This window comes from Miscanthus floridulus, chromosome 6, assembly GCF_019320115.1.
Source record: "Miscanthus floridulus cultivar M001 chromosome 6, ASM1932011v1, whole genome shotgun sequence".
In the NCBI taxonomy this organism is placed as follows: Eukaryota; Viridiplantae; Streptophyta; class Magnoliopsida; order Poales; family Poaceae; genus Miscanthus; species Miscanthus floridulus.
In genome coordinates this window covers 50,980,934-51,004,123 of record NC_089585.1, presented here as the reverse complement: position 1 = coordinate 51,004,123, position 23,190 = coordinate 50,980,934, and the positions used below count along the sequence as shown (strand labels likewise).

The following is a 23,190-nucleotide window of genomic DNA, read 5'->3' as shown; positions in this document are numbered from 1 at the left end:
TATATGTTGCTAGAAAATTGTGCACTCATTAGTAGAATGAGTAGTGCTATGAAATTTGGAGAACTTCTTATTCTTCAACTGATCAGGAGGTAATATAACATGATTGACGGGTAATTTGATCTGTCATTTCTCAAGCAAAAAATCAAAGAGCTTGTCTGATTTTGTGATGTCAAAATCATAACTTTCTTCAACTCCTTTTTTCCAAGGATTTGGAACCATCACTATCTTCTTACCCCAATTCCATTCACCTGCAGCAATCTCCTCTTCTTCTTCATCCTCACCATCACCAACAACAAAATATAGATTATAAGCTTCAGCAATTGTGGCATTCTTCTGGAATCAGGTATCTCTGCGCATATTCTGAAATTAGCTATTAAGTGCTATCACCCGTTGAGCCAACTAACCTAAATTATTAAACTCTTGCTCAAGCATTTTTTTCTCTCCATGTTGACAACATTCCTTGAATAGCCAAAGCAACTAGCTGATCATCAGTCAGATTCAATGAAAAGCACAAATTTCTTGTTTCTCGGACACTGCATCGAAACCAGCCGATATCGATTCACATCTGATCGATTCCTTGATGGCACAATCTTGAAAGCTTCAAGTTCCCGCGTTCTCTCTGCTAAATTTTGGTGTAAACAGAAATATACTCTATGTTGTGTTGTATCAATAGTTTGCATTATATTAATAAAGAAAAAATGGTTCACAATTATAAGTAAGGCATCTTGGAATTTTATGTGAAATTGACTGTTCGTCCTAGCATGATTTGATATATATTAGACTGATAACTTTTATTAGTCTATATATTTATTTTAAGATCTAAGTCTATTATTGTTATTCTTTTATTTATATATAAATATTTCGTAGACACGTGCGTGTTACACGTGCATTTTCACTGGTTGGAAATAAAAAACCGTGAGATGTTCCTGAGTAATATAGATACAAGAGTCCTACACAGACACAAACACCTGGTACCCTATAAATAATCCGCTACTTTCTCTTCTTTTTTCCACTATTTATTATTATCACACGTAGATTAGTTTCTACCGAACCTAGGCCATCTTTTTTCACGATATACATGCTTTGAGATACCCTTTTGCTGCTTCGTCTGGTAGTGTAGTTCCTGCGCAAGTAGTGCGGGGAGTTCCTGCAATTCCAAATTGTACGTCAACACGATTTCTTCTCTTTTTTTCTTTTTATTTGTTATTTATATATATTATATGAACTGCTCATTGATTCTTTCTTTCCGGCAGCAAAGGAAGAAGAGCCTCTACGACCTACTAAATCGCTATAGAGACGATGTTGACGACAAAGATGTACACAAAATTCTTTTCGACGTTCCGCTCGTCCACCGAACTTGTTCGTCGTTCCCTTCTTCCACCAAGAACGTTAAACCCGGCACCGGCAACCTACCCAAAAACCCTATCTGGAGCGACCCAAAATCTTCAAATCCGCTCCTCCTCCTTCCGCCCGCCCACCTGCCATTCTCCTCCCGCGGTCCCACTTCATCGCCTCCACCCCGCGAGGCTGCTGTCGGCGGCAGCCGGTGCTGCTGCCGTTTCAGATGATGGTCTCCAACTCCAGGACGGAAATAAAGTCACAAAAGGTCTCTCTCGGTATACTTCTGTTATATAAGTTGGTCTACTATTTGTTTTTTTATCGTACCAGCTTTTGTGTAAAAACAGAGGGATCGGGCTTGTTTTTCATAGACGATTGGTACAGGTGGTGATGGGAAGATGGTTACTGCCACAAAGAAGGGTGCTGCTGTGCTGGATCACCACATTCCTGACCACATAAAACAGGCCTATCATGTCTTGCAAGTGGTGTGTGGATTCATTCATTTTTTTACCTCTTATTTCCTTGTACCTTTGTTTACCTTGGCTGTGCATGCACATCAATTTCAGCCATGCTCTATTTAGTTCCTACCTTTCATGCACATTAGTTACATTTAAATTTATAGCAAAACATCATCCCCGCCAGAAGCAATAGTCAAAATATCAATTTGAACTTATGCCAAAGCCAATATTCATTAAATGCCCGCTTCATTCCCTCATGCACATTCTGATCGTCTTCAAGCGGACATTGTGGACTAGTTATGTCACAACCTGAAAGGCCATTAGAATAGAACTTGTGATGGAATCTGTAATTCCAGTGTTTTTTTTTTCTTTGTTTCAGTTTTTTAATATTATAGTTTGCATGTTTTTCTACAGGGTGATCAGATCTATGATGCCACCTTGAACCAGACTAATGTTGGTAGCAACAACAATAAGTTCTATATCATCCAGGTTTTAGGTTTGTCCTGCAAATCACTGTTTCTGCAGATGCCTTTCTTTAATCCATTTGACATTGATTTGGTATTAATCGGTGCCTCTTCATTGTAGAACCTGATGCTGGTGGACACTTCATGGTTTACAATAGATGGGGGAGAGTAGGGGCAGCAGGCAAAGATAAGCTACTTGCCTTTCCAAAACGAGGCCGAGCAATCTATGAATTTGAGAGGAAGTTTCAGGACAAAACTAGTAACCTTTGGTCTAACCGCAAAAATTTTAAACCTTATGCAAATAAATACACTTGGCTTGAAACGGACTACGGTGAAACTGAGAAGGAAACAGTAAGCTTTTATTTACAACTGGTTTTCAGTTTAGTGCCTTTTCTGGGATTAATCATTTGTTCTTATTATTTTTCCTAGAACAAGACTGAGAAGAAAGGCTCCATGACTGATCGGATAAAAGAGACACAGCTAGAAATTCGAACTGCACAATTCATATCCCTGATTTGCGATATTAGCATGATGAAGCAGCAAATGGTGGAAATAGGTAAGTTGCTGTGTAGTTGTTCTATGCACAGGTTTTAAGATCATAATTCATATTATAAGCTTTAATATCTGCAACTACTAGCTTTCTTTATATACTATGATGAACACTGCCACCCTCTTAATGAAATAACGTGTCAACGGACATGTTCTCGAAAAATGAACACAGCCACAAAATCTTTAGTGATGTGTGAACACCTTTTTTTTGTGCGACAATAAGGGAGACCCTAACTGTGGTAGCTATATTTATTATATAATACATGAAAAACTGTACAAAAACTAGCCGAAGAAAATAGAAAGCTAGGTGTTGTATAGATAGAAAGAACAATTAGGCGAGACTATCTAGCCAAGCCATGACTAAAATTTTAGAAGTATCTCCCATTCTATGGGTCTGAAGGAGCACATCATCAGAGAAGCCGTTCTTCCAAGAAAATAAAATGGACTGCTCATTATCAAATATGTAACCACTGTTTTGCTTCCAAATATCCCAAGGTGCCATGATGAAAATTTCCATGGATTGCTTGGAAATTTTGTTTTGATTGATCCACCATGTCAAAGAAATGAACGGACAGATCCCCAAGTGATTTGCCAACTTGCTTTACTGAACTTGCATCCAAAGAAATGATCCAGTGCAGTTTCTTCAGTTGTGATGTGAATGCAGTTATAGTTGTTTCCTCTGATCTTATGGTTCTTCCTTTTGAGAATGTTTTTAGTATTCAATCAATCCATTATTAGAGGACCCTGACTCCCTGAGAATACCTTAAGCTTGTGGCTGCATTTTGACTTCCATATCCAGGTGATGGAAAGTTTTGAAATAGATATAGATAGTTCTTTTTCCTCAAACAAACAGGAGAGTTAGGCATCATTTCATTAGGAAAGAAAGAGTATGTGTTGGGGAAAAAGAAACCCCAACCTCACAACACACGCCAGCGCGCGTGCGCACACATACCAATTACAGTAACACACTAGTTACAGCCTGAGATATAAAGGCAACCAGAAAGAAACTACCCAGGGATAGGTTCAGCTGTTTGCAGCGCCCTGAACAGCAGTTCTTGGAGTCCTCTTTCTCTAGACGAGCACCATGGAGAGCACTCATTTGCAATTATTTGTAGCTCTTGGAGCCCTCTTGCTCCAGTCGAGCACCATAGAATGCACTCATTTGCATTGGCTTGTAGGACCCACCCTGACCCTCGGTCTTGCACCATTGAAGATGCAATCATTTTGGTATTTCAATCCACTAAGATAATGAGAAAATTAGGCCCTTTGTCATTGTTCTGAATAGTTATCCCTTTGTCGTTACACACTGTTACACTTAAATTTCAGAAAAAAAAAAACTGAGAGTAAAATAAGGTAGGGGAAATAGTTATCTGTCATCCGTTCAAATAATGGAGTTGAACAGGAAAAAAGAAATAATCATAAGCTCTAAAAAACACTCAACCTGTGGGAATAAAACAACCCCAGGCATTTTTCCAAGAAGGCCTTCTCACGTAGGTCGAGAAAACTTGCCTCACCCATACACAGCGGCACCGTCATAGCTCATGTGAGAACGACCACGATCGGTGCCGGACCTTAGACCTGTGCTTTGGCGTAGGACAAACGAGATGATTTTTTAACCTCAGTCAGAAATGCGCCCCCACGGAGAGTCGAACCTAGGACTTAAGAAGTGCTACTAAAGTGAGCTAACCAACTCAGCTAGAGGCCTTTTCGCAATTATTATAAGCTCTATCTTGTCCAAGTTTGTATTTGATTATGTTGATGAAACTTGATAAGAATATTCATGTTGAATCAGCATTTTCTAATTCATCTTCCTTATTAATCAACTAGGTTATAATGCCGATAAACTTCCCCTTGGAAAGCTAAGCAAATCTACAATACTGAAGGTGAGTTATGTTGATGTTTTTATTCAGGACTTGTACGACTTTCACTTAACCATACAAGCTTGAATAAAAGTTGTATTTTCGAAATTACATTCAAATAACCTTACATATACCATACACATCAATAGTTTTGGGAAATGAACTTTCAGCATTGTATGCAATAAAAGTTTAGGCATTCTTCTAATATTTTCCCTCTGTTTTGATGATAATATTTCCTAACTTTCCACAGGGGTATGATGTCCTGAAAAGAATATCCAATGTTATTTCAATGGCAGACAAGGGACAGCTTGAGCAATTGACTGGGTATAACCTATAAGTTTCTTTTATATTTGGTAGAAGTATAAAATATGACTACAATCTAATGCGAGGTTGACATTCTATTCAGCATATTTAGTTTTTTCACCATACTTTTTATTGTTTATATTGCCTGAAATTTAACATTTCATTCTTCAGATGTTGTGGAGTGCTTATTACCCATTAACATATGACATTATGGGCATTGTTTTTTCATATGGACATTGTTTAATAGAAGTCAGTAACACTTTCAGAATATCAATGACAAAAACTAGTGGCGGAACCAGCAATTTTGATTGAGGGGGCCGGACAAATATGATGACACCTCAAAGTGTGATAAATATATACATAAGTGTATGTCTCAATAACTTTTTTAATATTTTTACATATGTAGTTGGTATTCATAACGAAAAATCACAATATTATGATAAAAATAGATGTGCTGTAAATTGAACTATTTATAGGGATATTAAAAAAAATTCATTGCATTGGGGGGTGGGGGGGGGGCATGGCCCCTGCTGGCCCCCCTGGTTCCGTCACTGACAAAAACCAAAGAGTTTCTTTTGCACTTATGGCTTTTGGATTGTAATGATAACGATTGCCAATCTCAAGATATCAACTATTTTAATAGCTACATTCTGCTTATATTGCAGTAGAAATTTATGTTCATGAAATGTTATGGCTATTGTATATTTATTGAAATTTAATTTCCTTATGTTGTCTGGTTTTAGGGAATTCTACACCGTGATTCCACATGACTTTGGTTTCAGAAAGATGAGTGAGTCTCGAACTTTCTAGCTTAGTGAAGTTACATAATGATATATTATATTTATATCCAGATCTGTTGGGTTTTCTTTTAGTTTATTAGCACTTGACCTTCCAACAAATACCATCTTACAGGTGAATTTATTATCGACACTTCTCAGAAACTAAAAGCTAAGCTGGAAATGGTAATAAACTACTGTATTCTACTTATTTCTTGCATGACACTAATTTGGGTATGAAAACGTGATTATTTTGAAGCAAGACACTCTTTGATTCATTAGTGTATCAATATCCTAAATTATGTTAAGCCATAATTTCTAGAGCCGTCTTGTGTAATGATATAAAACTACCTGTGTTTCTTATTTGTGCTCAATTAGAATGGCCGAATGAACTGAAGTTTCATATTCACATTGCTCTTTAAGAGAAATTCAGTCATGTCACCTATTTTTATGTATGCAACATATGACTGAAGTATTTCCTGCACTGTATAGTGTCGCTTATGATCCATATTTGTGCAGAATCTACTCACATTGTTATGTTACAATTTTCTAGGTTGAAGCACTAGGTGAGATTGAGATTGCAACCAAGCTTTTAGAGGATGATTCAAGTGACCAGGTATGTCACTTACATAATCGGTCAAATTTTTATGCACGAAACAGAGATACCCGGTAACCTTTAACTATAATAAACAGCAAGGGAGAGATAGGGAGGGAGGTGTTTTGGGTGTCTTGTAACATTTGCTTTGTTCTGCTTAATGCGACTATTGTCACTATTCTCTCCTGCATAAAAAGTCAACAGATGTGGAACTTATTTGAATTCAAACCAAAAAAGTTGCTTTATTCCGAGAGTTATGCCAAAATTTTGCAAAATGTACTATAATTCTGAAATGAAATTCTCACTTGTTGCTTTTAGTTGAAGGTATGTTGGAACATAATCGTAACATGCCTTGAAATGTAGGATGATCCGCTATATGCTCGATACAAGCAACTTCGTTGTGACTTCACACCTCTTGAAGCTGATTCAGAAGAATACTCTATGGTAATTTTCCGCCAACTATCATTATAAATTGTGTGGACGTTCACCGTCTGTAGTTCGGTGCATAATGATAGTAATTCATAATTGTGTTTTGTAACCTTCTGCAAAAGGGAATAACTTTTACGTTTCTAGCTAATATAAACAAATGTCAATTTTTATGAGCACCAAATTTACAAGGAATTGGTGGAATGTGTTTTATCCTTGTCATCCCGTATCTTTAGTAAATTGATTGTCTCAAAGGTTTCTGATTATTCCAAAAATATCTGCTAACCAGATAAAAACATATTTGATGAACACCCATGAAGAAACACACTCGGGCTATACTGTGGACGTTGTGCAAATATTTAAGGTGTCACGGCATGGTGAAACACAGCGGTTTCAAAAGGTGAGGATATTTCTAATCTATCTGCACAACCTAAAAGAACAGACTGTAGTGTCAAATGACAATTTTTCAAAACTTTTGTGCAGTTTGCTAGTACAGGAAATAGGATGCTTTTGTGGCATGGTTCTCGGTTGAGCAACTGGGTGGGGATCCTTTCTCAGGGTAATTCGTGTTATCTTCGACTACTTATATTATTACTACTCATATAACAGATGGCTTTACTTGGATTTCTAATTCATGGGTTATTGCCTATTCCCTCAGTTCCAAATTATATGACGTTTTGGCTTTTCTAGATACATAGTTAAAACAACGCATCTAAAAAAGCAAAAATGTCTTAGGAGTACTATTTACTTGACCCGCAGTTCTAAAAAAGCCATGTTATTATCAGTGCATTTGCAGAAATATCAATGTTATCTCTATCTGCATGAGTTTTTGTTTCATTTTCATGTGAATTTGCCTGCTGCTTTACTTCACAGTAGTAACCTATTCACATTCAATTTTTTGTTAGTGTGGTAAGTTGAGAAAGTTATAGATTCCTACAAAAAAGCCAAATTCAGATGTGCTATACCTTACGCTCTTCAAAAGTTGGACACTATATTGGTGAATGCTGATTCTGGTGGCACTACTACCCTCCAGGTCTGCGAATTGCTCCCTCTGAAGCACCTGTTAATGGTTACATGTTCGGCAAGGGTGTTCACTTTGCTGATATGTTTTCAAAGAGTGCAAACTACTGCTGCGCTTCGAAAGCATCTAGATCTGGAGTCCTGCTTCTATGTGAGGTCTGATTTTTGTCATAGTTACCTCTGAGCTATATGCATGTTTATCAACCTCAGATTGTGATCTGTTGGTCTCTTCGCGCACTCCTTTGTCATATAGAGTTGTGCCCAATTATTTTGTTTGCAAAGTTCAACTGTGTTGATAATGCCTATTTAACTTTAATCTCTCAGGTTGCATTGGGCGATATGAATGAGCTACTAAATGGAGATTACAATGCTAATAACCTACCGAATGGAAAGCTAAGGTCAATTACTGATACAGTATCTTTTAATTATAGCACTATTTTTTCCTAAATGGTCTAGTATTTTTGTTTCTTGATGCCAATTCCTGATGTAAATTCAATACATACATATAATAATTCAAGACTGGGACAGAATTTATATGCTCCATTAAGTCCACAGATCCAGTGTGAATTGAGACCACACTAGCCGCTCTCATCTGCTCCCTTGTAACATTGCATAATAAAATAATCATTAATCGGACACTTAGATGAAATTATTGCATTTACTACTCCCTCCATTTCAAAATATAGGGAGCACTAGTTAGAATTTAAAAAAGACAAATATTGTTAGTTTTTTACCATCGATCAATAGTCAACATATATATATGACTAATGCACAAAAGATGCATCATTAATTAATTATATTTGTATTTTGCATGCATTTTAGTAACACGTCAGTTTGTAGTGTTTCATAATATATATATATATATATATATATATATATATATATATATATATATATAAGAGAAATTAAATCCTTGTGTCCTAAAAAATGAAATTGTAGGTTTGGGATAAGTCAAACTTTTTTAAGTTTGATAAATTTATAATAGATAGTATCAATATTTAGTATGTTCATTATGAAAATATATTTTATATTTAATAATCTAATCATAATTACTCGGCATCATAAATATTAGTTTTTATTGTATAAATTTGGTCGAACTTGAATTTGTTTAATTTCTCGGAAGGTGAGAATTTTTTTTTTTTGAGACAGAGGGAGTATTAAGGTATACGCTTTCTCAAATCCTAGTAGACCCTATAAAATCAAAAGAAATGGAGGGAGTGAACAAACATTTGGTTGCGATTGTCTAAAACAACATCCAACTTTGGAAGAACTAGGCGGTTTTTTGTTAAGAAGAGGAAATAAAGAAAATAGGCACTCAAAAAGAGTTGGTCACTTTCTTGGTTGTGATTGTCTTTGGTGCAGCACAAAAAGAGTTGGTCAAATGACACCTGACCTAACAAAGTCTAGGACCACCGATGATGGTGTGCTTGTTCCACTTGGGAAACCTACTAAACACAAATCGTCCAAAACGGTACGTGCGCTTCTACGCAGCATCTTCACAAATTGCATTGTTTTTCAAATGCAAGTCCCGTGTGGGGCTCAAACACTTTATTTGCTAGTACATGTGAAACACTTTATTTGCTAGTACATGTGAAAAAACACTGTTGTCTGGTTGCAGGCTTGCTTGCGTTACAACGACTTACATAGTGTATAATGTAGATCAGATAAAAATGCGGTATGCCCTCCATGTCACCTTCAACTTCAAGAGACGCTAGATGCTGTTGCAACAAGCTGATAGACGTTGCTAAGATCCAATGGCGGAACGGAACACATGCACATTCACCCAAGGTGTCGTCCTCTTTTTTTGTGAGCATATTTGGTAGTCTTTGACATTTTGGTGTGATTCCAAGCTTGTACCTTCTCGATGGCTGTTGCTCAGTGCACAACCCCCTTCCCTTTATTGGCATATTTGATCTGCTTAATAAGTTTAAAAACTATGTTCCGTATGCATAATAAGACACTAATGTCAGGACCCAACAAGAACTGGAACCTAATCTATTCAAATTACTGGTAAAATTGAACAATAAAATGGATAAGGTCTGCTGGCATAAGCTGCTAGCCCTTTGTAAATGAATCGCAACAACAAGAAGACGTGAGAGTTCAATCTCGACTTCTTCTGCGCAGGAACATAGCCTTCCTACTGCTAATTTCGGCGCACGATTTAACCGTAGTTAAACGATATACAGGTTTTTAACGGGAATGCTCAGCCACCGCCGTCCGTCCCGTGCGGACGCGGCTCCCAGTCCGCAGTGGACCGGCCTCTCAAAAATAAATCCCCACCATCGCCGCTTGGTTGCTCATCCATCCACCCCGCCGCGGCCCCTTCCCCAACCACGCCATATCCCCATTCGCGTCGTGACCTTCCCCACCGCGCCGCACCCCATGGCTGGCCACGTCACTGCTCCATCCCTCGTGAGTGGACGGTGCTAGACGACTGCGTCCCAAGCGAGCAGCGGTGTTGGAGTAGCAGCAACCGAGCCGCCGCCCATGGGTGCGAGCCTGGGCCACGAGCAGCCTTTGGAGAATCGCAGGAGAGCCATGCCGCTGCTGCATCGACGAGCTCCATGTGCTGCCGCCGACCTCCGCGCCGGTGTCGAGCTCCGCAACGACGAACGTCCATTCATCCAAGCAGCAAGGTGACATTGTGCTGAAAGTGCATGTTGCAAGCGTGTGTTTCAAGCGTTTCAGATATGTCATCTGGATGTTGCAAGTATTTCATCTGGATGTTGCAAAAGTAGATCGGGATGTTGCATATGTTGCAAGTATTTAGAGGTATGTTGCAAACGTATGTTCCCAATGTTTCATGATGTTACATATGTTTTACACATGTTGCGAGTATCTTCTCTATATGCTGTGTATATTTTATAATGGTTCTCAAGTGTTTTTGTAAGTGTTTTCAAACGCATGTTTTAAGTGTTTTATCTGTCTTTTTTTTAATGTTGCGAGTGTTTGCATCTGTATGTTTCAAAAGTAGATCTGAATGATGCATATCTGTGCACGACATCAGAGGCACGTTCGGGATGGGGCACGACAGAGACGGTCACAGAGGTTAGGCGAACATTAGGCGCTAACTATTCCCGTTTTTTAATAGTTGATGAATTCCTCACGGTTGTCACGTCTTTGGCTCCATCATCGCCTGGTCTACCTCGCTGGCCTCGCCGCCACTAGGGTGGTACGGCCGCCCCTCCCGTGTTCTGTTGTCACTAGGGTCGTATAACCCAAACAACTTTAATAACTTGATCATTCCATACAAAGTTAAGCATAACATCATCAGAGATAACTTTAATAACTTGATCATTCAATGCAAAATTAAGCACAACCTCACTAGATGATTGGTCAAGTGCAACATAGATACATCGATTATATGATGAGCACTCAATATCATAGCCATACCATAACTAAACAATGCACAGTGCCATCCAATGATAAAAAATGTCTCAATCATTTGATGCACCTTCTGTTGCATATTTGTTTAAAAATAGGAAACTTTACGGCACCGTTCGGCTTACCCCATATTTAGCTTGTTCGACTTCTTTTTTCAGCAGAAATAGTATTTTTCTCTCACAACAATTCAGCCAGAACAGTGTTTTTCAGTCAGTTTCAGCCAAAATTCTACCAGCCGAACGGGCCTACATGTGAAGTTGTTTTAAAAATACATATTTGGCACAAGACAACTTAAAATCGTGAAAGCTGCTAAATAAGTTGTACCAAACAGTGTCTAAGCCAAACATGTGTATCGGCTCCATTGTGGAAGACCAACTTCGGAGTGAAGTACTAGAGTTGCTTTGTGGTGAAGTTAGCGTTCTATATTTGCTTTTACATAGCTAAAGCTCTCCTAAACATAACCTATATTTTTGTAATTTTTTCTAACATTAATTACCTATTAAAATGTTGCGTGCGCTACCACCATCACCCGTGAAGCAGTTGAATGAGCTGCCCGCCCCGTGCGCTTCCATTCAGGGCTTGTTTGGTAGAGCTCTATCTCTATGAAAGCCGATTCTCTAAGAGAATTGATTGGTGATTCTTTTTTATTTTTTAGCATAAAACCTCTCAAAATCACGATGGACAATTACTTTGTAGAATTAGGAGAAGCTATTTTTTAAGCTCTCAGTCTCTTAGTTTATTTCAGAGAACCACTCCCCAAAATCAGGAGATAATCACTTCTCTGCAAAGGTCCCGTTCGCTTCGCTGAAAAAACAAACCGAAACACTGTTCCGGCTGATTTGTTGAAAAAACAAACTAAAACCAGACAAATTATAAGAGAAGCGAAGGAGACAAAATCAGAATCAGCTCTGGGAGCTCTTACTTACCCAGTGCACTAGGCACGAGTCGGGCGGTTCATTTGGAACCAGCCACGGTTCACCGGTTTTGTCAAAAATTGGCCGGTTTGTAACTGGTTCTACCGGTGTATGGACAGTAGTGTTCGGTTCCTTTTTTTACCGGTCCACAGCCGGTCCGGTCCGGTACGCGCCTGCTCCTTCCCCGGCACGATTCGTGGATTCCCGTCCTTCCCCCTTCCTCCGGAAGGAAACGCCATCAAAAACCCCGGCTAACCACTCCAAAACGGCAAAACCCCATCGAGAGCGAGCCATTCCCCTCCCACGACCCCACCCCACCGTCGCCACCTCCCACCGCCGGGGGCCCGAACCTTCTTGAACCCGAGGGCCGAGGAGCAGATGTCGGCGAGGCTACGGGTGGAGGAGCTCCGCGCGGCGCTGCTGAGCCGCGGCCTCGATGTCACCGGCACCAAGCATGCTCTCGTGAGTCCTCCCGCCTTTCCCCAAGTCGTCAGAAGCGTACCCCAGCAATCGCCGAGCTGCTATTCGCGTCCGATTTTTGCTGCGGCGTGCGCGGCCCAGCCGCGCGAATGAGCGCCCGCATCATGTGCTCGTGCGCAGGCTTGCTGTGCTTGTGCTAGGTTTCTACTGCGTGAGCGTATTGATGCGTTCGAGATCCCTGTTGTGACTTCACTGATGAAATGTTCTCTGCACCAGGTGCGGAGGCTGGACGCCGCAATCTGCAAGGATGAGAAGATCGCGGCGGCTGCTGCGGCTACCGAGGTGGCAGATGGGTATGGCGTAGCCGTAGATGGTGTGCTCGTGGATGGCAAAGGGAACGGCGGGAACAACAAGAAGAGGAAAAGGTCCGGTGATGGGGATGAAGAGGGGAACGGCGATACGTCTATAGATCTGGCAAAACTAGAGGGCATGAGCTATCGCGAGCTGCAGGGATTGGCTAAGGCACGCGGACTCGCGGCAAATGGGGGCAAGAAGGATGTTATCCAGAGGTTGCTCTCGGCGACTGCTGATCGTGCTGCAGTTGCAGATGGTGGTCCTCAGGGCGAAAAGGAAGTCATAAAAGGTCTCCAATTCTGTAGATCTATTTGTTTCTTCATGTATTTTTCCCCTGGATTGGATTGCAGTACCTATGCTCATTCATTAAAGGTGAGGGTATAATTTGTTCCTGTAATTGATTGGTACAGGTGGTGATGAGGAGGTTGAGGTGAAAAAGGAGAAGATGGTTACAGCCACGAAGAAGGGAGCTGCAGTGCTGGATCAGCACATTCCCGATCACATAAAAGTGAACTATCATGTCTTGCAAGTGGTACGATGATTAACTTTGCCTTTAATTGTCTTATACTTGATGTGTGCCTTGGGTGTGCACTTCAATTTGCTCCACCTCATAGTCATATGCTGAACTAATGAAAAATATGATCCACTAGGATGAAAAAACAAATTATAGACCATTTGTGTCCCCTAAGCCAAATCACATTAACTGAGTGCTGCTGCAATCATTGGGTATTCAGTTTGTCTGTTAATAGACATTGTGGGGTAGCCTAATCTTGCGGGACCAATTCTGTCTGAAATTGAAAGACTATTCCAAGGAAAACTAATAATTTTCCCTAATTTCTTAAGTTTTGGTATTGAAAGTAGGTGTAAAGTTTTTTAATAGACATCTTTTTAGAATGGAATGCCAAATATTTAGTACCCTTAAACTGATTTTCAATGACCGTATGCTTCTTTTGTTATCATGTTGATGGTGGACGTGCTTTCTACAGGGCGATGAAATCTATGATGCCACCTTGAACCAGACTAATGTTGGAGACAACAACAATAAGTTCTATACCATTCAAGTTTTAGGTTTGTCATGCAAATCACTTTTTGCAGATGCCTTTCTTCAATTCATTTTAAATAACAACTGAGTGATATTAAATTGGTTGATGAAAATACCATGCTTTCCAAAAAATGTTGCAAGTTTCTCTTTTTTGCTCTCATGTGCATCTGTACTATTTTATTCAAATGTAATGCAGTAATGCACAAGTCAAATGTACTTGTTGCCAACATGGTTTCAATCTATGAAATATGAATGATGGTTGATATTAGATAGAGAGTTAACTTGTGCCTGTTAATTGTAGAATCTGATGCTGGTGGAAGCTTGATGGTTTACAATAGATGGGGAAGAGTAGGGGTACGAGGTCAAGATAAACTACATGGTCCCTTTTTAACACGAGACCAAGCAATATATGAATTTGAGGGGAAGTTCCATGACAAAACTAATAATCATTGGTCCGATCGCAAGAATTTCAAATGTTATGCAAAGAAATACACTTGGCTTGAAATGGATTATGGTGAAACTGATAAAGAAATAGTAAGTATTATCAAATTGTTTCTAATTTAATATTTGTATTGGTTTTAATTCATTGTTCTTATTTGCCCCAGGAGAAAGGTTCCATTACTGATCAGATAAAAGAGACAAAACTTGAAACTAGAATTGCGCAGTTCATATCCCTGATCTGCAATATTAGCATGATGAAGCAACAAATGGTGGAAATAGGTAAGTTGCATTGTTCCTGTTCTTCAAACAGATTCTAGTATCGTAAATTCATAATGTAAAGTCTGTGCAAAGGTAACTATTAATTGTATTTATTTCCTAAGATGATATTGTTATCACCAAAAAATCTTCGATGATGTGTGCCACCTTCATAAGTGTCGTGGAATAATTAATGTTTTGCACATTTTAACGGACTTAATTTCAAAAAGAAAAACTGAGTTTCAAGGGAGTAAATTGATTATTAATCACCAGTTCAAATAGTAGCGCTGATTTAATTCAGGGAAAAAAACGAACAATCAATTGCACGCTTTTATCTTGTCCCAGTCTATATCTGTTATGTTGAAAAATGAAAAATATATTTATGTTGCTTATACATTTAGCATTAGCATGTACTTATCATCTTGCTCAATCAAATAGGTTATAATGCTGACAAGCTTCCCCTTGGAAAGCTAAGCAAATCTACAATACTTCAGGTGGGTTATGTTCATGTTTCTAATTGGGAATTATGAATTCGTTGTGGACATAATACTACAGGGTGAAGAATGATTCACATATACAACTTGCAAACTTAACTATCTTACAAGCTAGGTGAAAGAATAACATAGAGTTGCATTGGCACAAACTTTACAAGTAAATAACTTAAATATAGCATACACTGAAAATGTTTCGCAAGATGTGTGTTAAAAGCTTCACTCTGTTTTAATAATGATAACATTTCCGAGCTTTCCATAGGGTTATGATGTTTTGAAAAGGATATCCAATGTTATTTCAAAGGTAGACAGGAGACAGCTTGAGCAATTGACTGGGTAAGCTCATAGTTTCTTTTTATTTGACAAAGTATATTATATGACTAAAATATGATGCTTGTTGACACCCTATTGGACATATTCAATATGCTTTCATCATGTGTTTTATATTATTTAAATTCTGGAAGTATTGACATTTTGTTGCTTCACATGTTATTGAGTGTCTTTTTACTCATTAGCTTAGCATTGAGGGCAATTGGACATCGTTTAATAGGAGATAGACTTTCAAAATATCAATGCTAACCATCAATATGTTCCTGTTGCCATACATGGTATGGTCTTTAATATTGTAACGATTGATTATGGTTGTTTGCCAATCTCAAGGTATGAAGTAGTTTATTGGAAATATTGAACATTTCTTTATCAGAATCAATGATGGCTGTTCTATGCTTGAAATCATCCATGCCCTGTATAGAGAATAGTCAAATTCTACTGATTCTGGTTGCAGTAGAAATTTTTGTCCTTCAACCACTAAACTGTTTTGTATGTTGCCTCTGGTTGTAGGGAATTCTACACCGTGATTCCTCATGACTTTGGTTTCAGAAAGATGCGTGAGTCTCGAACTTTCTAGCGTAGTGTCCTTACAGAATGAATATATTATGTTTAGCACTGTTTCAGTCGCCTCTTAAGCATTCTTTTGGTTCAGGGGACAAGTGGGGATGGGACTTGGTGATACTCTTTCCATCAGTGTTTGGTTGTGGGGCGTCAGGGCATGGGTTGAGCCTAGACGCGAATATGCTACTTAGATGTGGGGCGAGCCTATAATACCTTGGCCCATTATTAGCTTGTATTAGCTGGCCCATGCGGTTCATGTGTAGTTGTGGTTGACGGGTTTAGTATCATCTTTGAAGTTTAGGAGGGTGAGGGCCAGCCTATAATCTTTGTCGCTCCAAACGTACTACCCCCGAGAATGAAAGTGTAAGAAAGGTGCTATGCATATGTGGGCTCATTCCACGTGTGAGCTGGGCCATCAGCAGATTTTGCACATGGGGGTGTTATAGAGCCCATCCCTCATTGACGGCGTCGTTATCCATCTTCGACTCTAGGCACATCACCAAGGCGGGAGCTTTGGTGCCGGCCAGCTCGAGGCCGAGCCGCATCGGTGCAGGGGCGAGGTGGTGTGTGTAACCTTGAATCTGAGCGCACTGGATGCAGGTGAGAGCGGCAAGGCGAGCTCGAGCCTTTGTGGCACATGGGGATGAGGGTGGCGCGGGGACTTTGAGCTGATCCGACACTGGGACGGCATGGTGGTGAGGCCAGCGTGGCGAGCTCCATCCGTTATGGCTGTAGGCAATGGCGATGGGAAGTGAGCAGTGGGAGCGGCCGGATCAACTGTTACAGTCTTAGAGACGGGTACGGTGGGAGCAGGTGGATGGACCGAGGATGGATTTGTTTTTTTATATAGGAAAAAGATGTTGCACATGAGTTTGACAGGTGGGTCCCATGGCTGACAGATTGGTTCCGCTCAATGCCATCCCACCTACCAAACAAAAAACCGGGATTGACCTATCCTTCACAACAAAGTGGGACAGTCATGCCCCAAAAAATAGGGATGGGATCATCCTGTCCCACCTCATCTTGAAACCAAACATATGCTAGTTTGGAAGTGATTGCCTTCTAACAAACGTCATCTGACAGGTGAATTTATTATCGACACTCCTCAGAAACTAAAAGCTAAGCTGGAGATGGTAATAGGCTATTGCCTTCTACTCATTTCTATTATCTTGCTGCTTTCAATTCTTATTTGTTTAGAAACAGAGTGCATTTAGTTCATTTTAAGTTCTGATATCCTAGTTTTTATATGTAATTGGGAAACATACCTGTCATTCTTATGCAAATTCAATCAGAGTAGCTGAATTGATTTAAGTTTCATATTATTGTTATTCACATCACTTATTGATGGAGATTCACAGTCATGCCCCTTATTTGTATGATGCAGCATACGACTGTACATTGTCCTCTATGGCTGATGTTTGTGCAGAATCTGCTCACCTTGTTTTCTTGCACTAGGTTGAAGCCCTTGGTGAGATTGAAATTGCAACTAAACTTTTGGAGGATGATTCAAGTGACCAGGTATTCCATTTCACTAATTGGTCAAGTTTTTTTAGGAATAATTCCTTATATGCTACCGACTATACCTTAAATCCTTTATATGGCACTGTCAGTGACTGTGGGGGTCAGTGATGGCATATCAGGGATTGTGAGTTTTCTCAGTGGCATATAAGGAAATTGACCATGTTATGTCTCTTTGGCTTAAAAAAATTGAATCAATTATATGCCATTAACAGTCTGGCCACAAGTTCCATTTGCCTGGGCCGATGTCATCTCTTCCTTAAAAGATATGACCTAAATATGTTTTGTTGTACCTTTTTATATACCATCTCATCCAAATTATAGTTCACTTTAGATTTGTCTCAAGTTAAACCTCTGACTTAGAAAAGTTTATAGAAAAATACACTGACTCTAGAAATCAAATTAGTTTCAGAAAATTCTCCATGAATATGTTTAAATTAATCATTTGTTTGGACTCATATATGTTGATATATTTTTCTAAAAATGTCATCAAAGTTACGGAAGTTTGACTTGGGACAAAGCCAAAGTGAACTATAATTTGGAACGGAGGGAGTATATATCACTATAAAATAAATACTTTATTTTTTTTCATTGATTTTGATTATTGTTTAGTGAATCTACAAAAACATACATATATGTGAATGTGAACTATCTTTTTTTTCTCTCGAACACATCATGTGAACCATCAGAAAACTGCACGCTTCATAGAACTCAGTCTACATATTGGATCTTACTCATCAGATTCTGTTGCATTTATCATGAATCTACAGATGTGGTTTTATTGAAATCTTACACATCGAATTGAACTAAATTGTGTAGTTTTCTGAGAGTTATGTGGAAAAATTGTGTAATTGTGTGAATTTAATCTAATCGCGAATATGCAATTTTCACTTGTTTCTGGAGTTGGCGGCACATTTTGATTTGTTTAATAATAGTTTCCATGCTTCATACCCTTGCACATTTTTAAACATAAGCATAACATGATTGAAAATGTAGGATGATCCGCTATATGCTCGATACAAGCAACTTCATTGTGATCTCACATCTCTTGAAGCTGATTCAGATGAGTACTCTATGGTAATTTTCCTACCAACAATATACATACATATATTGTGGACGTTCGAGTCTGTAGCTCAAAAGGATTCTTTCACATTTCAAGCTAACATATTTACATCTCAATCTTACGTATTTTCTTTTAGATATGGGGATTCAACCTTATAAGTTATAAATAAATGTGTGAAAACATTCTTATGCAACATGGAATGGTGTCTGTATTCTTGTCCGCTGTCTTTGGCAAATTGCTCATCTGAAGTTTTAAATTATTTGCAAAAATATCTGCTGTCCAGATAAAAACATATTTGAGGAATGCGCATGGAAAAACACACTCTGGTTATACGGTGGACATAGTGCAAATATTTAAAGTTTCAAGGCATGGTGAAACAGAGCGATTTCAGAAAGTGAGATATTTCTGTTATGTTATAATCTGCACAACCCAAAAGATTGGACTGTCACATGACTAATTTTCAACATGTGCATGCAGTTTGCTAGTACAAGAAATAGGATGCTTTTGTGGCATGGTTCTCGGTTGAGCAACTGGACTGGGATCCTTTCTCAGGGTAATTCATGCTATCTAGAATTATTTACTACCACTTCTATATATGGCTTCACTCTGCTTTCTAAGTTGATGAGATACTTCCTGCTATCTACTTGTCCTGGAGCTCACAAGATCAGCATCTAGTTCGTAGTGGGACTGCTGAAATTTCAATGTTAAATTTATCAGCATGAATTGAATGCTTCATTTTTGTGAGAATTTGTTATGGTGCTTTTCTTCACGTTTTTAACACTTGTGTAGTTAGTGTCTAGCAAAGTTTGTTCATTCATATGGAAAAAGCTGAATTCAGCTTGTGTTACCTTTTGTGCTCTTTGAGACTTGGCACTTTGATAGGTGATGGTTCTTGTCTTGAATTACTATCTCCCAGGTCTACGAATCGCTCCTCCTGAAGCACCTGTTACTGGTTACATGTTCGGCAAGGGTGTTTACTTTGCTGACATGTTTTCAAAGAGTGCAAACTATTGCTGCGCTTCAGAAGCATGTAGATCTGGAGTGCTGCTTTTATGTGAGGTCTGCTGCCTACTGAATATTCATGCATGATTTTACTAGCTTCAGATTGTGTGGTATTTTATCTATTTGTTACACTGGTTGATCACTTGATTGTCATATGTGCATGTCCCAATTATTTTGTTTGTTACACTAGTTACTTTGTCATATAGAGACTAGAGTTCTGCCCAATTATTTTGTTGTAAGGTATTTGCTGAGTTCAGGGTAAATGCAGATTACGAGTGAGCTATTTAACTTCAATTTGCCAGGTTGCATTGGGCGATATGAATGAGCTACTAAATGCAGATTACAATGCTAATAACCTGCCCAAGGGAAAATTAAGGTCTGTTACTGATGCAATTTCTTTTGATTATAGCACCTTCTTTTCTCCCCCAAAATCATTTTCTATATGTATTCCTTTGGCCAATTTCTAATGTTAAATGATATGCAATAATGGAAGACAATATTTTTCCTAAATCGTTGTTTGCTTGTGTTTTTCTTGTGGCCAATTCCTGATGTTAACTCAGGTACTTATAATGGCGCAAGATTGTAAGATATTTTTTATGCTCCATTTAATATATACTACTGTAACGTCCCTCATCTATTTCCTTTTTGAATTTTAAAATTGCATGAAAATGATACAAGAGAATGGACTAATTGCTTGTTAGTGGATGAAAATATTATGCATGCCGCTGATATGAACAAGATTTGGTTGCAATTATTTTTGTGCAGCACGAAGGGAGTTGGTCAAACAGCACCTGACATGGTCGAGTCTAAGATCACTGACGATGGTGTGGTTGTTCCCCTTGGCATACCTAAACAGGAACCTTCCAAAAGGGTATGTACATTCCCGTGCTGCATTTACATGGCTATTATATATTTCCAAATGCAAATCCCATATGGGAAGCACCGTAACTGTGAAAATACTGCTCTCTGGTTGCAGGGTGACTTGCTTTACAATGAGTACATAGTGTACAACGTAGATCAGATAAGAATGCGGTATGTCCTACTTGTTAACTTCAACTTCAAGAGGCGGTAGATTCTAGTTGGCCTGTTGCAAAGAGCTGAAGGTGTTGCCGAGACCTTTCTTAGCAGAACATCTGTGGAATTATAGCACCAAAGGTTTCATCTTAGGTGCCGTCATCCTCATTTTCTGAGCAGATTTGGTAGCCTTTGCATTTCGATTTGGTTTCAAGCTTCCAGCCCCGTTGATAACTAATGCTGAGTGTATATATGATCCATCGCAATCCATCTTCCATGTAGTTATATCTTCCATTTATTGGCACATTAGTTTTTTAACATGTTCCATGCATGTAAATCAGATGAAGCATATAGCCCTAATACGATTCTAACTATCCGCAAGCTAAAACTAACATGGTGGCCTTTGTAGTTTTTCAACAGATCATAAAATTGTGGACCCTTGAAAAGATATACTCTAGGCACTATGAAATCTTGCGCTCAGATACTTGAACGAATAATTCATAACGCCATTGTAATTTCAGAAATCCTTGTCTGTATGAGCCAACAACAATAAATCATGAGATAATGGGTCATGTTTCTTGCACGTCCACTTGGTAGGTGCACTTATGCATGATACCAACGTAAGATTATACTAATACCAATGGAGGCATGGATGGGAGTTTGTCCTATTCTTTAGACTTTGCCGCAAGATAGAAGGTAAAACTAGTGCAAACTATCTAAAGACTAAGAAACCATGTATGTTGCTCATGGGTTAGATTGCAGCATAATCAACCTATCTTAAGAAAACTTACTGTAAGCAATGGAAGACAAGTAGAACTGGGGTGCCTCTGGCAGTGAGAAACGTTTTAGATTCTCACTGGAATCACTAGAGTCGCTTGCAGAGAATCACCTGAAACCGATTCTCGTTTTTTTTCTCTGAAACCGATTCTCGTTTTTTTTCTCTGTAACACCTTGTATCGTCTTATTCTAGTTCGAGTTTCAAGAATTTAGCGAGCTAGCGATTCTATGAAGTGATTCTAGATTTGCAGACATTTTTAGAGAGAATCTGGATAAAAAACGTTTCTATGAGAATCTAGAACCCTACCAACGCACACTAAGTAAACATATATTCTTTTTTGAAAAGCCACAGGTAAGAAATTTATTGGACATGTATTAATAGAGAAGAAACAACTTATAGTAACACGAAACAAAACAAAGAGCACCCCCATCACAATGAGAGCAACAACCACCACCACAACATAATACATCGCCAACAAGCCACCAAAAGCACCGGCAAACAGGCGCACTTCCAGGTCGTAACAAACAAGTAAAGAGCTTTGAGGATGAGGGGTGATCACCATGACATACCTCCAAGGAGGAAAGTGACCTATAAATGCCTCCAACATTGACAAATGGACCCAAGGTTTTTCAATCTAAACTCTAGGAGGCAGGAGGCCTCACAAAAAATGCTTTCAACGAGAAGCGATACGTATCGAGTGTCTCCCCTACCTCAACGTTAGCTGGGTAAGGGTTTTGACCGAAAGTTTCCTACCTCCCTGATAGGATCTAGATGGTCAGAGGGGGGGGGGGGTGAATAACCTTCTACAAAGTCATAAACACTAGAGCAAAGTGATTAGTGCAATAAGAGGCCCTAAAAGCATCTACTTGCCACTACTACATAAATCTTTTTCGAGGCGGGCAAGCAAACGCCTCCATAAATAAATAAGAAAAAATAAAAAAATAAAAAGCCTATCGACGAGCCCTCTAAGCCCATCGACGGGCCCGCCAAGCCCAATCCACCACGCCCGGCGCGCCACCTCCGATGCCGCCGTCCTCGCTGTCCTCGTAGCCTCTGGATCTGGCACTGAGGTAGCGACCGCCGTGGAGCTCGGCCGGCCAGGATCCGCCGCCAGGGCGCTCGACTAGCATGGATCTGCCGCTGGGGAGCTCGGCCGGCCTAGATCCGCCGTCGGGGCGTGCGGATGGCATGGATCCACCGCGGGGGAGCTCAGACGCCGCCACCACCGGATCTGTTCAAAAGGAGGAGGTGGCGTCACCGTCGGGTAGTGGATTCGCCGCCTCTCACCGGTTCCCACGCGCCGCCGCCGCTGGAGAAGGGGCCATGCCCCAGAACCCCTGCGTCGCCGCCACTAGAGGAGGGGGCTCGGCACTACGCGCCGCTTGCGCTGGAGGAGGGGGATGGGCCCGCCTCGCTATCAGCCGCCGCTGAGGCCACGCCCGCACCCACGCTGTCGGATCCGAGGCCGCCGAGGGACCTAAGAGAGGGAGGGAGGGCATGGGGGAGGAGGTGCATCATCGCGGAGGAGGAGCGAGGCTGGGCCGCCGCCCCGCGAGGCTACGTCGCCGAGCCACCTCGCCGCGTGGCCGCGGCGCCAGGCTAGGCCGGCCCTCCACCGTTGGCCCAAGGGAGGGGGAGAGAAGAGAGGGAGGGAGAGAAAGCAACGCCTGAGGGAGAAGTGAGAGAGGTAGACGGCTGAGGGAGTGAGGGAGAAGTGAGAGACTGGGACATGTGAAACCCTAACTCCAGTATATATATGAACCCGATATGGATTGGATATGGGCTTTTTGCTGGGCCTTGGTAAGATTAACCGAGGCGGGCCTTGTAAGTGGCCC

The 23,190-nt window shown here is 40.1% G+C and overlaps 2 protein-coding genes across 3 annotated transcripts; both read left to right on the top strand.

Moving 5' to 3' along the window:
• Positions 1-1,736: 1,736 nt before the first annotated feature.
• LOC136458259 (poly [ADP-ribose] polymerase 2-like) lies at positions 1,737-9,442 on the top strand. Its single transcript, XM_066458230.1, has 16 exons — positions 1,737-1,823; positions 2,211-2,292; positions 2,382-2,611; positions 2,690-2,816; positions 4,637-4,692; positions 4,919-4,992; positions 5,715-5,761; positions 5,884-5,933; positions 6,301-6,363; positions 6,706-6,786; positions 7,058-7,168; positions 7,252-7,327; positions 7,802-7,944; positions 8,113-8,186; positions 9,151-9,259; positions 9,407-9,442. The coding sequence occupies exons 1-16, from the start codon at positions 1,737-1,739 to the stop codon at positions 9,440-9,442; spliced, it is 1,446 nt and encodes a 481-aa protein (XP_066314327.1).
• Positions 9,443-12,328: 2,886 nt separating this feature from the next.
• Positions 12,329-20,863, top strand: LOC136456025 (poly [ADP-ribose] polymerase 2). Of its 2 annotated transcripts, XM_066455791.1 has the most exons (18): positions 12,330-12,548; positions 12,783-13,149; positions 13,271-13,392; positions 13,847-13,928; positions 14,204-14,436; positions 14,508-14,622; positions 15,037-15,092; positions 15,352-15,425; positions 15,930-15,976; positions 17,064-17,113; positions 17,436-17,498; positions 18,495-18,575; positions 18,845-18,955; positions 19,039-19,114; positions 19,478-19,620; positions 19,866-19,939; positions 20,329-20,434; positions 20,540-20,863. In XM_066455791.1, the coding sequence occupies exons 1-18, from the start codon at positions 12,465-12,467 to the stop codon at positions 20,633-20,635; spliced, it is 1,980 nt and encodes a 659-aa protein (XP_066311888.1). In that variant the 5' UTR covers positions 12,330-12,464; the 3' UTR covers positions 20,636-20,863. The 2 variants fall into 2 exon arrangements, 1 of the variants encoding a protein (XP_066311888.1); XR_010759321.1 differs by lacking the exon at positions 20,540-20,863 and having other exon boundaries at positions 12,329-12,548; positions 19,478-19,615.
• The last annotated feature ends 2,327 nt before the right edge of the window (positions 20,864-23,190 follow it).

Excerpts from the sequence above, each read along its gene's own strand:
- LOC136458259 (XM_066458230.1), top strand. The coding sequence starts at position 1,737 with ATGGTTACTGCCACAAAGAAGGGTGCTGCTGTGCTGGATCACCACATT. Across the intron at positions 2,293-2,381 it reads CTATATCATCCAGGTTTTAG|AACCTGATGCTGGTGGACAC; the intron begins GTTTGTCCTGCA and ends TCTTCATTGTAG. Across the intron at positions 7,328-7,801 it reads GGTGGGGATCCTTTCTCAGG|GTCTGCGAATTGCTCCCTCT; the intron begins GTAATTCGTGTT and ends ACTACCCTCCAG.
- LOC136456025 (XM_066455791.1), top strand. The coding sequence starts at position 12,465 with ATGTCGGCGAGGCTACGGGTGGAGGAGCTCCGCGCGGCGCTGCTGAGC. Across the intron at positions 13,393-13,846 it reads ACTATCATGTCTTGCAAGTG|GGCGATGAAATCTATGATGC; the intron begins GTACGATGATTA and ends TGCTTTCTACAG. Across the intron at positions 20,435-20,539 it reads AACAGGAACCTTCCAAAAGG|GGTGACTTGCTTTACAATGA; the intron begins GTATGTACATTC and ends CTCTGGTTGCAG.